The sequence below is a fragment of the Dama dama genome, chromosome 1, assembly GCF_033118175.1.
Source record: "Dama dama isolate Ldn47 chromosome 1, ASM3311817v1, whole genome shotgun sequence".
NCBI classification, from domain to species: Eukaryota; Metazoa; Chordata; class Mammalia; order Artiodactyla; family Cervidae; genus Dama; species Dama dama.
The window spans coordinates 47,440,053-47,453,884 of NC_083681.1; the positions used below are offsets into that span (position 1 = coordinate 47,440,053).

Consider the following 13,832-nt stretch of genomic DNA (forward strand, 5'->3'; position numbering starts at 1 on the left):
GCTCGGGGAGTTGGTGATGGACAGGGAAGCCTGGTATGATGTAGTCCATGGGATCACGAAGAGTTGGACATGACTGAGAGATTGAACTGAAATGACTGGGATAATCTCATATAAATAATTAAAGAAAGTGACTTGAGTTAACTTATTTAAATTAGCGTGTAAGTCACTGAGAATTTACTTGTCCTTTAAAAAATTATTTTTCTGAGATATAAGTGGCTTAAGGCATTGTATAAGTTGAAAATATATGATATGTTATTACTAAAACTCCAGGATTTATTTATTTGTTCCACATTCATACTCTTGAACAACATTAACCCAAATCCCCCATACCCCAAACTCTGGTAACCACCATTCTACTATCAGTTTTCATGAATCTGGCTTTTTCCAATGTCACATGTAAGTGATACCAAACAGTAATTATCTTTCTGTATCTAACTAATCTCATCTAGCATAATGTTTTCAAGATTCATCCATATTTCTTTCTTTCTCATGGCAGAAAAATATTCTGTTGTGTGTATATATAAATTGAAGCAATCAATGAAAAATACTTGTGATCCTGATTTTTTTTTAAATTACATATACACGAAGATAAAGAGACACAAATCCTAATAGCATGCATTTTCTTACTGTTGGTAGTATGTGCTATTTAAAAATGTTTTTATTGCTGCATTTTTCTCTTTTTTAATTAAGTCTGATATTTTAGAATTCAGAATAAAAACACCTAAGCACATTATAAAATCACACACACATACATTTTGATTTATTTTTAATTGCCTTAGGTAAGAATTTCCAACTTGTAATCCTAAACGCTGGATATTTGTACCATAGGAACTACTTTCTGGACTTCTCTCATTCTGGAACCAGCTGGTTGGGGTTTATTTTTCCCAAATATCTGCAGCTTTGTATCATGTCCTCCCTTAGGGTTCTGTGGTCTTTGGGGATTTAAGCCCTGTTTCACACTGAGACTTGGGAGTCCTAAGGATGTGAGATTAAACCTGTTTCCCGTGGTAAGTCTGCTAGACTGAGCACTACAGATCTGTGGTCTATAAGGTGAAACCAGGGTGCTACCATCGTGTACATTCCTGAGCCCTCTCTCTGGCATGAGCACCTTTCACATTCCTTTTAGTCTGGATCTGCCATGTGGGTAAGGTCATGCCTTTCAGATTCTGGGCATATAACAAAACATTGTCTTGTTTCATTCTACTGTCATCACAGGCATAGAGGGCTTTGCCCTACAGAGTAGGTTATTTCTTGGTCAGGGAAAATTTAGGAAGAACATAATCCACCTTTAAAGGAGAGATAGTATTAACAAGGAATGTGTGCTCTTTTGTGGGCAGGAGAAAGACTAGACTCTCTCAAAACCTTCAGAGTAGAGAGAATTTTTTTTATTTTTTTAATTCACATTTATAAACTATGGCATAATGGCAGAGACAGAGAATTAGGCACTAATAACTTTAAGATGACTTATATTAGGAAAGATAAATAGGTACATATCTTTCCCTTGAAGTCACTAGCTCAAGTTTCCCCATCACCTTTCTTCAGTTCAGTCATACAACTTGCAGTCACCCAATCTGATTCCAGTTTGCTTCTTTTTTAAAATTCAGGTACTATCCTCACTCACGGGTAAAATAGGTGGTAGATTTGGCCCATGCATTAAAATAGCACACAGGTCAGTAAAGGTATATGATAAACATAAAAGAATTTCTGGTGCAGGTCTGCAGGTTATCAGCATCTTGAGAAAAGGGGGAAAATGTGAGGGTGGCAGAGAGAAAGAAGGGTGGCTTTCAAGTAAAGAATCAAAGAAAGAAAGGGCTGTATTTCATCAGCATTTAGTATAGAGAGCACAAAATTCTGTATCTTTTGGAAAATTTTAAACATATTGTATCTGGGTTAGATAGAGTGGCTATCATTGCACTCACTAAAGGAATCTAATTACATTCAAAAATGAATTTAAATAATAAATAAGTAAATATATTTAAATAGGTAAATAGTACTGCTGCTTCTTGTTTCTGTAGACATAGATAAATACTTGAGTTGGTATGCAAATTGGCTGTTTATGCACAAGGTAAACTTAAAATAGCCAGAGGAGGCACAGAAGACCCTTATGCTAAATGCTGAAGGGTACATTGCCTAGCACTTGGTGGATGCTTAATGGAATTTCCAAAAAAATTAACGAATGGAAGTGTTTAATTTAGATTCCATACACTTGAAATATTCAGTGTCAATGATAGCATTGTGTATCACTAAAAAAATAAATTTGATATTTCAAGAAAAACATTTAGAATAACAATAACAAAAAGTGAAACTATCTCAGAGAACTTAGAACTTTCTTTTCTGGATCCAGTTTTTTCCTGAAATTCCTCTCCAAAGGATTATGGAAAGGATTCTTCATATGCCTGACAGAATTTTAGTCTGTGTCTCAGAATCTAAATTCCTAAAAATTGCTGTCCTGGGCCATCTCTAGAGAAACAGCATAAAGATAAAGGTTTTTTTTTTTAAACTGAAAAAGCATGCCTTCTTAGGTCCTAAGCAGTACCTGATTCATTCTGATTTTGAGGGGATGGGCATTGAGGTCAAACAATAATCTAAATATGCCTGTTTTCCATTTTAAACAGCCAGAGGCAGCAATGGGTGCTGCATACTATTTTCAACAAATGGCTGCCTAGTGCGGGATGAGGGAACAGTAGAAGCAGCAGCAATAATATTTGTCCCTGTACTTTCCATCAGGTCCTGCAGGCTTAGACTTCTGGATCAGGTAATGGAATGTACTATCATCAAGGAGGGAAAGTGAGGTGGTATTGTACAGCACAACACAATGTGATATGCTTTTTGTAGTGCTGTGTGCTGCCTTGCCTCTTTCATCAAAAAAAAGCTCAGTGCAAGATCAAAAATACACTTTGAGGTGGATCTCTCTTCCTGTGATTTAGTCGTTGTACTTCCAATACTTTTCTTTATTCTGTCTCCTTAATACTTCCTCAGAATCACAGACAAAAATAAGGAAATGGGAGAGGTTCCAAGTAAGTCTGAATAGTATTTGTAGCCAAATTACTTTCACCTGTGAAAGAGAAAGTATGAATCATCCCACACAATCTTCTTGTTCTTTGCGTAGAAGATGACTGGGAAACTGGGCAAGGAGAAATTTTAAGAAGCAGGAGACGTAGAGAGCCCTAGTTTGAAACACGGAGGCTCATGTTCCTCCAGAGAAAACAAGCCAGTAAACAAACACAAAAATAAATAAATGAGAAAATAAATCATTGATCCACAGCCTGTTAGCTTTTGTAAAGGATTTGGTTTAGTGAAACAGATGTGAAGTCTGAGATAGAAAAACCTAGATTTTACTTTGAACTAATCACTACTATATTTCAGTTCAGTTCAGTTGCTCAGTCGTGTCTGACTCTTTGCAACCCCATGAACTGCAACACACCAGGCATCCCTGTCCATCACCAACTCGCAGAGTTCACCCAAACTCATGTCCATTGAGTCGGTGATGCCATCCAGCCATCTCATCCTCTGTCGTCCCCTTCTCCTCTTGTCTTCAATCTTTCCCAGCATCAGGGTCTTTTCAAATGAGTCAGTTCTTCGCATCAGGTGGCCAAAGTGTTGGAGTTTCAGCTTCAACATCAGTCCTTCCAATGAATACTCAGGACTGATCTCCTTTAGGATGGACTGGTTGGATCTCCTTGCAGTCCAAGGGACTCTCAAGAGTCTTCTCCAAAACCACAGTTAAAAAGCATCAATTCTTTGGTGCTCAGCTTTCTTTATAGTCCAACTCTCACATCCATACATGACCACTGGAAAAACCATAGCCTTGACCAGACGGACTTTTGTCAGCAAAGTAGTGTCTCTGCTTTTTAATATGCTGTCTAGGTTGGTCATAACTTTCCTTCCAAGGAGCAAGCATCTTTTAATTTCATGGCTGCAGTCACCATCTGCAATGATTTTGGAGCCCCCCAAAATAAAGTCTGCCACTGTTGTCACTGTTTTCCCATCTATTTGCCATGAAATGATGGCACTGGATGCCATGATCTTAGTTTTCCGAATGTTGAGCCTTAAACCAACTTTTTCACTCTCCTCTTTCACTTTCATCAAGAGGCCCTTTAGTTCTTCTTCACTTTCTGCCATAAGGGTGGTGTCATCTGCATATCTGTGGTTATTGATATTTCTCCCAGAAATCTTGATTCCAGCTAGTGCTTCATCCAGACAAGCGTTTCTCATGAGGCAAACAAATTAAACATCCTGGCCCTGTCCCTGGGTCAGGGACTTTAATGACAGTGACTTACCCTGGACTCTGGGATGCCTGGTCCTTTTTGAAGGAAGTGTCTCAGTATTCAAAGAATATATATCAAGAAAGCTATATGGTGGATAGGTTTTCAAATAAGGGAAGTAAATTGAACAAAGTCAACATAGGCTAGAGGTATATGCTGTAGTTGAAATTTGCAAGTGATCAACAAAGTTTAAGCTTGAAATGCTAAGTTATGGGATACAGTGATCATATAATACATCATCCAAATGAGGATACTCTTGGGTGCTTAAGGAATGGAAAGAAATAACATGGGAAAGAGAAGATGGAAACTAAAGTTTACTTTATTTAATGATATGCCAAGAAATTTGAGCTCTATATTCAAATTGATAAGGAGACTTTGAAGATTTCCAAGTAGGATTAAAATGTCTTCAAAAGTATGCTATAGAACATATTTTCTTTGAAAAATACAAAAGGCTAAGCAAATAAATGAGTGGATGTAGCTGGTGGTCTTCAAAAGACAGCTAAGAGTAGTAATAGGAAGGAAGGACTGATATTAAAATTATTTCTAGATTGAAAATACAGCTTTTTCCCTGTCTAAGGATAGAATATGGATAATATATGTGCTGAGATGACCTGGACAAAGTAAGAACTAAGATACTTTGAGTTATAAGGAAATATATATATCCAAGATAAGCTAGAGGCACACCTGAGGAGGTCACAAAGATGTTGGTAGATCATGTGTTATATGATGATAGCATTATCTAAAAATCAGAACTCAGTAATGGAGCTTATTTTGCCAAGGGATAAAGGCTGAAATGGCTTAGTCTTGGGCATGAAGAACTTAAACTGTCTGTGGAAATTTAAGATGGAAATATCTAGTAGGCATTTAGAAGGGATACTCAAGAAATGTGACATAGATTGCTTATACATTACTTGTCTGAAAATTATCTTTATGTTGGTTACACCTTAGGTTATGAATCTAGTTTTGCTTGATAATCAACATTATTCTGGAGAAGGCAATGGCAACCCACTCCAGTACTCTTGCCTGGACAATCACATGGATGGAGGAGCCTGGTAGGCTGCAGTCCATGGGGTCGCTGAGAATCAGATGTGACTGAGCAACTTCAATTTCACTTTTCACTTTCATGCATTGAAGAAGGAAATGGCAACCCACTCCAGGGTTCTTGCCTGGAGAATCCCAGGGACAGGGGAGCCTGGTGGGCTGCCATCTACGGGGTCGCACAGAGCTGGACACGACTGAAGCGATTTAGCAGCAGCAGCAACAACATTATTCAATCTTTCTCTACCTCAGTATCTTCTTTTATTTGCTGACAAAATGAAAACTATAATTTTGCAATTGTGGCTCTAAAATTACATTTATATTATTTACAAAACTTTAAAAATATTCTTTAATGTTTATTTATTCAATAAGCTGTGCATTTTCATAATCACTATTATTCAAAATTGTTGGTACTGTTATAAATGTAATTTTATGCCAAACTGAAGTCTATATTCTCAAGGGTGATCTAAACTAAATTTCTATTTTTTTTTTTTTGTTTGTTTGTTTGTTTCTTCTCCTAGGGTACAAACTTATGGATGGAAAAAATAGAGTCTCTTTATTGAATTAGTTATGCTGGTTTCCAACAATTCATGTGTACCCCCCAAATATTTTATTCTTAATGGAATTCCTGGTCTGGAAAGAGTACATGTATGGATCTCCCTCCCATTCTGCACAATGTATATCATCTCCCTTCTGGGAAACCTTGGCCTTGTGTATCTCATTCATCATGAGGAGTCCTTACATCATCCAATGTATTTTTTTCTGGCAATGCTCTCCCTCGTTGATCTCTTTACCTGTACCACTACTCTACCCAATGCACTCTGCATCTTCTGGTTCAATCTCAAGGAAATTAACTTCAATGCTTGTTTAGTCCAGATGTTCTTTGTCCATGGGTTCACAGGTGTGGAGTCTGGAGTGCTCATGCTCATGGCTCTGGACCGCTATGTGGCCATTTGCTACCCATTGCGCTATGCTACCATACTCACTAACTCTATCATTGCCAAAGCTGGACTTGTCACCTTTCTGAGGGGTGCATTGCTGATGATTCCTTTTCCATTCTTGGTTAAGCGTTTGCCCTTCTGCCAAAGCAATATTATCTCCCATACATATTGTGACCATATGTCAGTGGTGAAGTTATCCTGTTCCAGTATCAAGGTCAATGTCATCTATGGTCTGATGGTTGCCCTCCTGATTGGAGTGTTTGATATCTGCTGTATATCTGTATCATACACTATGATCCTTCGGGCAGTGGTCAGTCTCTCCTCAGCAGATGCTCGGCAGAAAGCCTTCAGCACCTGCACTGCCCATATATCTGCCATTATTGTCACTTATGTTCCAGCATTCTTCACTTTCTTTACCCACCGTTTTGGAGGACACACTATTCCCTCTTCTCTTCATATCATTGTGGCTAATCTTTATCTTCTTCTTCCCCCAACTCTTAACCCCATTGTTTACGGGGTAAAGACAAAACAGATTCGAGACAATGTCATAAAGCTCTTCCAGGGTGAGAAAGGTGCAAGTACTCAGGACAATTGAAATGAGACAGAATAAAGATGAATGAAAAACAACAAAGAAGAAACTCATGTGTGATATCATGTCTTTTCTATGATCTATGTTTTTTGCAACTATAGTGGGAAAAGTTATAGATAATTCTGTATTTATATTTCAGTGGCTCCTCATGTTTTTTCCTCTATCACTAGTTTGAACCAAGTCATTGATCACAACTTTCCTCTTAATGTATTCATGTAGGATATTTTCTTAACCTTTTGAGAATTAATTGTCTTATCTGTGATTATAATTTTCCATTGTTATTCAATTTTTAAGTCATGTCCAACTCTCTTGCAACCCCATGGATTGTAGCCTGCCAGACTCTTCTGTCCATGGGGCTTCCCAGGTAAGCATACTGGAGTGGGTTGCCATTTTCTTCTCCATGTAATCGTTCTTATGGATAAGAAATTAAATGGCTTTTCAGGACTTTTTCCAAGCCAGGCAGTCATTGAAGTTAAAATTCAGTTTATGAATTATGCTGATAATATACAGGCAAAATGGCAGTCACTGATTTAAAAAAAAATGATACTTCATAAACATCATATTGTAAAAAGCATGCAGACCAATTTACTGGAGAAATAAATGTGCACTCTATAACTTAGCTTTTAAAAACAATACATGCAATATACATCTCAAAACAGCTGTGTTGTTTCAGCATATATATTTTTCCTTTACTGATATTGAGGCTTTTTCTCTGTTAAATAAAATGACTTATCTATAATGCCAGTGGAAACTACATAAGTAATGCTCACAATTACCAATTTTGTAAAAACATCTTGAATATAACCTCTCCACTGTAAATCCCAATTCAATAATTCATTTTTCTTGGTTCACCAATACTCAGTCATCTACCTTGCTTCTCCCCTTATACCTCAGGAGTTTCTAATGCAACATGCATTGAGGTGTTGTCCATGGAGCCCTGAGAACCTCAAGACCATTTGGGAAAAGATGTGTGAAGTCACAACAATTTTCATAGAAATATTAAGGCATTTTTTGCCTTTTTTCAGTTTAATTTTCTTACTAATGTACAAAGGGATTTTCTGGAGTCCATATGATGTGAGATTATCGCTGTAAAAATTAAGTATGTCGACATTTGGAAGATCTGCATAGCACACTGAGACAATATTTCCAAATGACAAATTTTGATCCCAACCAGGGGATCGAATCCAAATCTCCTGCACTGGCAGGCAGATTCTTTACTGCTGAGGAATCAGGGAAGCCCTATCTCTTAAATTATTTGTGCTCTATTCATAAGAATTCAGCTCCTAAATATGAGATAAAAATCCTGTTTTTGTCCTTCATCTTTCCTTTCTATAGTTCTAGTGCTTATTATTAAAACTGATTTTATTGTTACATGAGAACTTTAGGCTCCATTTGCAATTCATTTGCAAAACTCTCAGTTAATGATCCAAGCTTATACCAAATATTGTAGTATTGACCATAATTACATTAGACTTTTTCCAAAATGAATTTTAAATGATTTCAATACATTAGCATTTAAGTTTTGTAGAAACTGGGCTCATATTATTCTGTGGGAGACTTATATTAACACAAGAACATGGTTACTTATTTATAAGTACAGTTATCATACTACATGTTGCCTATTCCGATTTCTAAACCATAAAAATGCTTCTTCCTCACTAGTCAGTTCTCAATTTTACACCTCATTTCTTTTCCTAATATGATGGTTTGTTTTTCCAAGTAGGTTTTCTTATCTAAAATGGATGAAATGCAGTCACAGGTAAATGACTCTAGAAATGAAGCAAGTGTATTAGATTCTTATCCTGAGAACAATGGGAAGGTAGGTGAAAAGCAAGAACTGTGATCATAAAGAACTATTTTCCTGTATTTCCCCCACTTCTTCCAATTATAGGGGTTGATTCATACCTGACATCTACCATGAAAGAACCAAAGGATTCTATTTGCTTTTAGAAAAATCACTACATAATCATTATGGGAATTCACAATGAATCGCAGTCTGAGAAACGGATAAACACATTTTCCATTAAGAAAATTTAGTCTTTTACAGCATTTCTGCCTTTAAATGTGGGGTGGAATCAAGCCAGGGTTTCTGAGGATACAATAATGAATTCATGTACACTCAAAATCTCTCTCCGCTTTATCCTAGCACAACCAACAACAGCAAATATCCTACTCTTAATCCCACTTTCACATGGCCTGTAATACCTTAGTTTCTGGATAGCAAAATAGCTGAATGCAATACGGTCCAGGGGTTCAGGACATCAGTTTAAAAAAAAAAAAGCACTATCTGTAATATCTGTACATTACTGTCCTCAACTTTTAAATCCCTTGATATTTGTACTATCAAATTGAATATTTAGAGATTAGGATGAGTGTTATATATCCCAGAGGATAAGTGCAAAACACTCAAGATGCAAGTACTAAGTTAATCTTAGAGAAGGAAAAGTGTGGAAATTTTCCATTCTTACTATAAAGTGATACACAAGTAAGAGCATTTTTTCATCTGCATGTATCTATATCTGTGTGCTTTTGTGTGAGATATATAAATACAGAAATGAAAATGATCACAATTTAACTTTAATGAGCATTAGAAATTGTAATATGTATTTTTTACTTCTTTTTGTGTCACATCTCTAAGCGCACAAGTTGAAAACATTTACAATGCTTTTGAAAGTTTCAATCACTCACATGCACATTCATTCGTGTTCCTTTGTATATCTATCTTACTTTCAAGTGAGGATAATGATAAATATTATGACACTTTAGAACTTCATCAAAATTTCAGACTTACTCTGCTTAGATATTAAGTTAGGAAAATTTAGATCCCCAAGTTTGAGATAATAATGATGATGGTGTTAATGTCAAAAACAATAATAAAGCACAACTGATTCTAATTTTATATTCTTTAATTAGACAATAAAAGTAGTGGGTCTAAATTTTTATGAATTAAAAGAATAAAAAAAAGATTTCAGAGTTAGATAAATCAAAACCTTAAATTCTATAATGTAAAGAATCCCCGTGCCAATGCAGGAGATGTGAGTTCGATCCCTGGGTGGGGAAAATCCCCTGAAGGAGGAAATGCAACCAACTCCACTTTTCTTGTCTGGAAAATTCCATGGACAGAGGAGCCTGACAGGCTACAGTCCACTGGATCAGAAGGAGTTGGAAATGATGGAGCATGCATGCAAACATACCACATCTTTATCCATTCATCTGTTGATGGATGCTTATGTTGCTTCCATGTCTTGGCTGTCATAAATAGTGCTGCTATGAACAGTGGGGGGGCACGTGCTGATACTTTTTTAGTATATATTTTCTTCATATGATTTTGAAAATAATGCTTGAAAAATATCATATTAAAACATAGTTATGTCATTTTCAATTGACTTTATAGAATAAGCAAATTTAAAACAGGATTATTCACCAGTATTATAATTAAATAAAAGTGCATCTTGTTTTTACATAATATATTTAACATTTTTCTACTCTTGAACTTATATGTTCCTTTAACTTATAGGAAATAATGCAATATATACATATGTTGAAAATAAATTTTGTACTATTTTTTCATTTTACTATTTCTTATAGAAGTTAAAATTACTTACAATCAAACTATCATTTATATGATTTAAAAATGCACAGCACTGTATTGATAGCGCCGTGCAAACTTCAGCACTGTGTAATTCCAGAACAGTTGCAATTCCTCAAAAAGAAATCCATAACTATTCCTCAGTCGCTCCAAATTAAACAGTGCCCCCAGACCCTGGAAACAATTAATTTACTTTCTGATTCAATAGATATACCTATTCTGGACACTGATATATTAAAGTTATACAACTTGTAGCGTTTTCCGCACACTTTTTTTTTTTTTTTCCACTTAGCAGAATTCTTTCATCAATGCAACAACATGTACCCATACTTTGTCCTTGTAAGGAATGACAATGATGTCTTATGGTTATGCTCATAAATTTAGCAGGTGATGGATATTTGGATTCTTCATGTTGTTTTGGCAGATAATGTTGCTATGAACATTAGTGTACATATTTTTGCTTTAACTTCTGTTTTGAATATTTTAAATATACATCTAAGAATTGAGTTTCTGAATAAGTTTGGAATTGTGCTCAACTTTTTGATTAGTTGTCAAGCTATTTTCCTCATTTATGGTGTGACTTGATATTCCCACCATCAGTATACAAGGGCTCCAACATATCCACAAAGGTGCCATAACTTGTTAATATCATTTAAAAATATATATATAGCTATTGAAGAATATACAGGGTATTTTATTGTGGTTTTGATCTGTGTTCATCTAATGACTAAGGATGTTGGGGATCTCTTTATGTGCTTGTTGGCCTTTGCATGTCTTCTTTAGAGAAATGTACATTCAAGAACTTGGTATTTATAAAAAAAGATAATAATACACATCATAAAATCAATACACAAAAGGCAGGAGTGAGTGTTAACCTGTCAGCAATTATATGACAAGTACATGGATAAATATTTCCATTAAAGAGAAGAAAATAGCAGATGTCTGTGCTAACAAATGCTATTAAATGCTGTCCAGTGTTTAACCAGGACAACTAGGTAAGAAAATGAAGTGTTTATTCAGCTTATCTTTCTTTTGGATTTCTTGAGGCAGTCATCATTGTGTTATTCTTGATGAAGATTTTCTTTGAAAAACATGGTTAAATAATAGGTTTTTACTTTTTTTTTTTTTTTTTTTCATGTTTCATTCAGTTCAGTTCAGTCACTCAGCCATGTCTGACTCTTTGTGACCCCTTGAATTGCAGCACGCCAGGCCTCCCTGTCCATCACCAACTCCCGGAATTTACCCATACTCACGTCCATCAAGTCGGTGATGCCATCCAGCCATCTCATCCTCTGTCGTCCCCTTCTCCTCCTGCCCCCCAATCCCTCCCAGAAGTTTCATTAATTGTAACCAATTACTTATTCTAACTGGAAACGTCAGTGTTTCTTAGTTCTTCTGTCATCTGCAATCCTTGGAGGATCTAATATATATATGTGTGTGTGGCAGAAAATTACAAAGGTGAGCATCCTTTCCAAATTAGTTGCCTTTTAAGTCCAGCTTAAGAACCTTATATAAACCCTGTCTGAGCTCCTTGTTTTTGAGTGCATAGACCATGGGGTTGAGGGCAGGAGGAAAAACATTTTTGAGTACATTGAGTAAAACTGAGATGAGGGGAAATGTCATTGCTGCACTATGGGTAATGGAAATGATAATGATGGTTGTGTAGAAGAAACTGATTAGAAAGAAGTGGCAAGGGCAGGTACTTAAGGCCTTGTATACAGCTTCTGCTGAATTCAGCTTTAACACAGAATTAAGAATTAAAGCATACATAGGATGTAAAAATCAAACTCAAGTCATTGCCCATGAATGTCCAGGCAAGAAATAGCTGGTAGATACTGTTGATTGTCCTGTCATCACAGGATAGACTAGTGATGCCAAGATTAGAGCACAGACAGTGCTCAAGTTGGTTCTTCGAGCAATAGTGTCTCTGAGAAGCCAACACAGGTGCTGGAATGGTAAGAAGGATGTCTCTGAGTGTCCTGAACACAGTGGCTTTGACCACAAAAGAGTCAGCAATTATGGATGAATAGTGTAGTGGTCAACAAATGGCCACTCTATCTACAACCATGAGGACAAAAGTGCCTGATTCCATGCCCACAAAACAATGTATGACATACATCTGCACAAAGCACTCAGGGAGACGGATGGTGTTAGCACCGAACCACAAGATGACCAAATCTTGGGCATGATGGTGGTAGCCAGGCCCATGTCAACCACAGCCAGGATGCCCAGGAAACGGTACATAGGCTGGTGCAGTGTTGCCTCCTGATTGATGATGATCAGGTAAGGATGTTGGCGCTGAGAGCTAAGAGGTAGAGCAGAGCCAGGGGCAGGGAGAGCCAGTGCTGCCAGCTGTGAATGCCTGGGAATCCCATCAGAATAAACTCAGAGACCTGGAACTTTGAGCTGTTGGAATGTCTGAGGTCTTGGAACATCTTCACTAAGAGGAAAAATATTCAACATTACAATCTTAATAATTTCTCTGACAATGTTTGAATAGGATCTGTGATATTGTAGGTGGTGATGGCAGGAAGTTACTGTAATTTTAAAATTCTGGTAAAGAATCTGCTTACAGTGTAGGAGACCTGGCTTTGACCCCTGGGTCAAGAAGATCCCCTGGAGAAGGAAACGGCCACCCACTCCAATATTCTTAACTGGAGAATTCCATGGTTAGAGGAGCTTGGCAGGCTACAGTCCATGGAGTTGCAAAGAGTTGGACACGACTGAGCAACTAACACTATTCACACTAATTCTCATCCCAGCACTAACATTTATTGTATATTTCCAGTGAAACAGGAACTGTGACAGTTCATTGTATGTTAATTCAGCTAATCAAAACCCTAAAATCAAACCATTAGGCAGTTCACATTACTTTCAACTTCTATGGTTGAGGAATAGAACTTTAGAGAAAATCAGGGCCTTGGTTGTTATCTTCAGCCTGAAAGTCATGGAAACTGGACAAGATGAAAGTCCTCTGATATCGTAGCTTGGACTCTTGAATTTGGTTTCGCTAAAGTGTTGGATTATGCTCTTTAGTTGCTAAGTCAAGTCCAACTCTTTTGAGACCCCACATACTGTAGCATGGCATACTCAGCCCATGGGATTTCCCTGAGATGTAGTGGGTTGCCATTTCCTTCTCCAAGGGAATCTTTCTGACCTGGGGATTGAACCCATGTTCCTGCTTTGCAGGAAGATTCTTTACCACTGAGCCACTAGGGAAGTGTTTGATTATCAGAGACATAATGAATGCAATGAGTGTAGAGATTTTTATGCCTGAAGATATTTAAGTAGCAGATTAGAATATATGATATTGAAAATAACTTTTCAAGTACTTGAGATTTTGTGAAATAATCATGTGAATTATTTAATTTTAATTGAAATGTATGAATTAATTTAGTATACATATGTTC

The 13,832-nt window shown here is 36.7% G+C and overlaps 1 protein-coding gene and 1 pseudogene across 1 annotated transcript; one reads left to right on the plus strand and one right to left on the minus strand.

The window, feature by feature from the left end:
• Positions 1–5,873: 5,873 nt before the first annotated feature.
• On the plus strand, positions 5,874–6,839 carry LOC133047982 (olfactory receptor 52N5). The gene has a single exon (XM_061131844.1). The coding sequence runs from the start codon at positions 5,874–5,876 to the stop codon at positions 6,837–6,839; it is 966 nt and encodes a 321-aa protein (XP_060987827.1).
• Positions 6,840–11,898: 5,059 nt separating this feature from the next.
• LOC133048739 (putative olfactory receptor 56B2) lies at positions 11,899–12,860 on the minus strand (annotated as a pseudogene).
• Between the last annotated feature and the right edge of the window lie 972 nt (positions 12,861–13,832).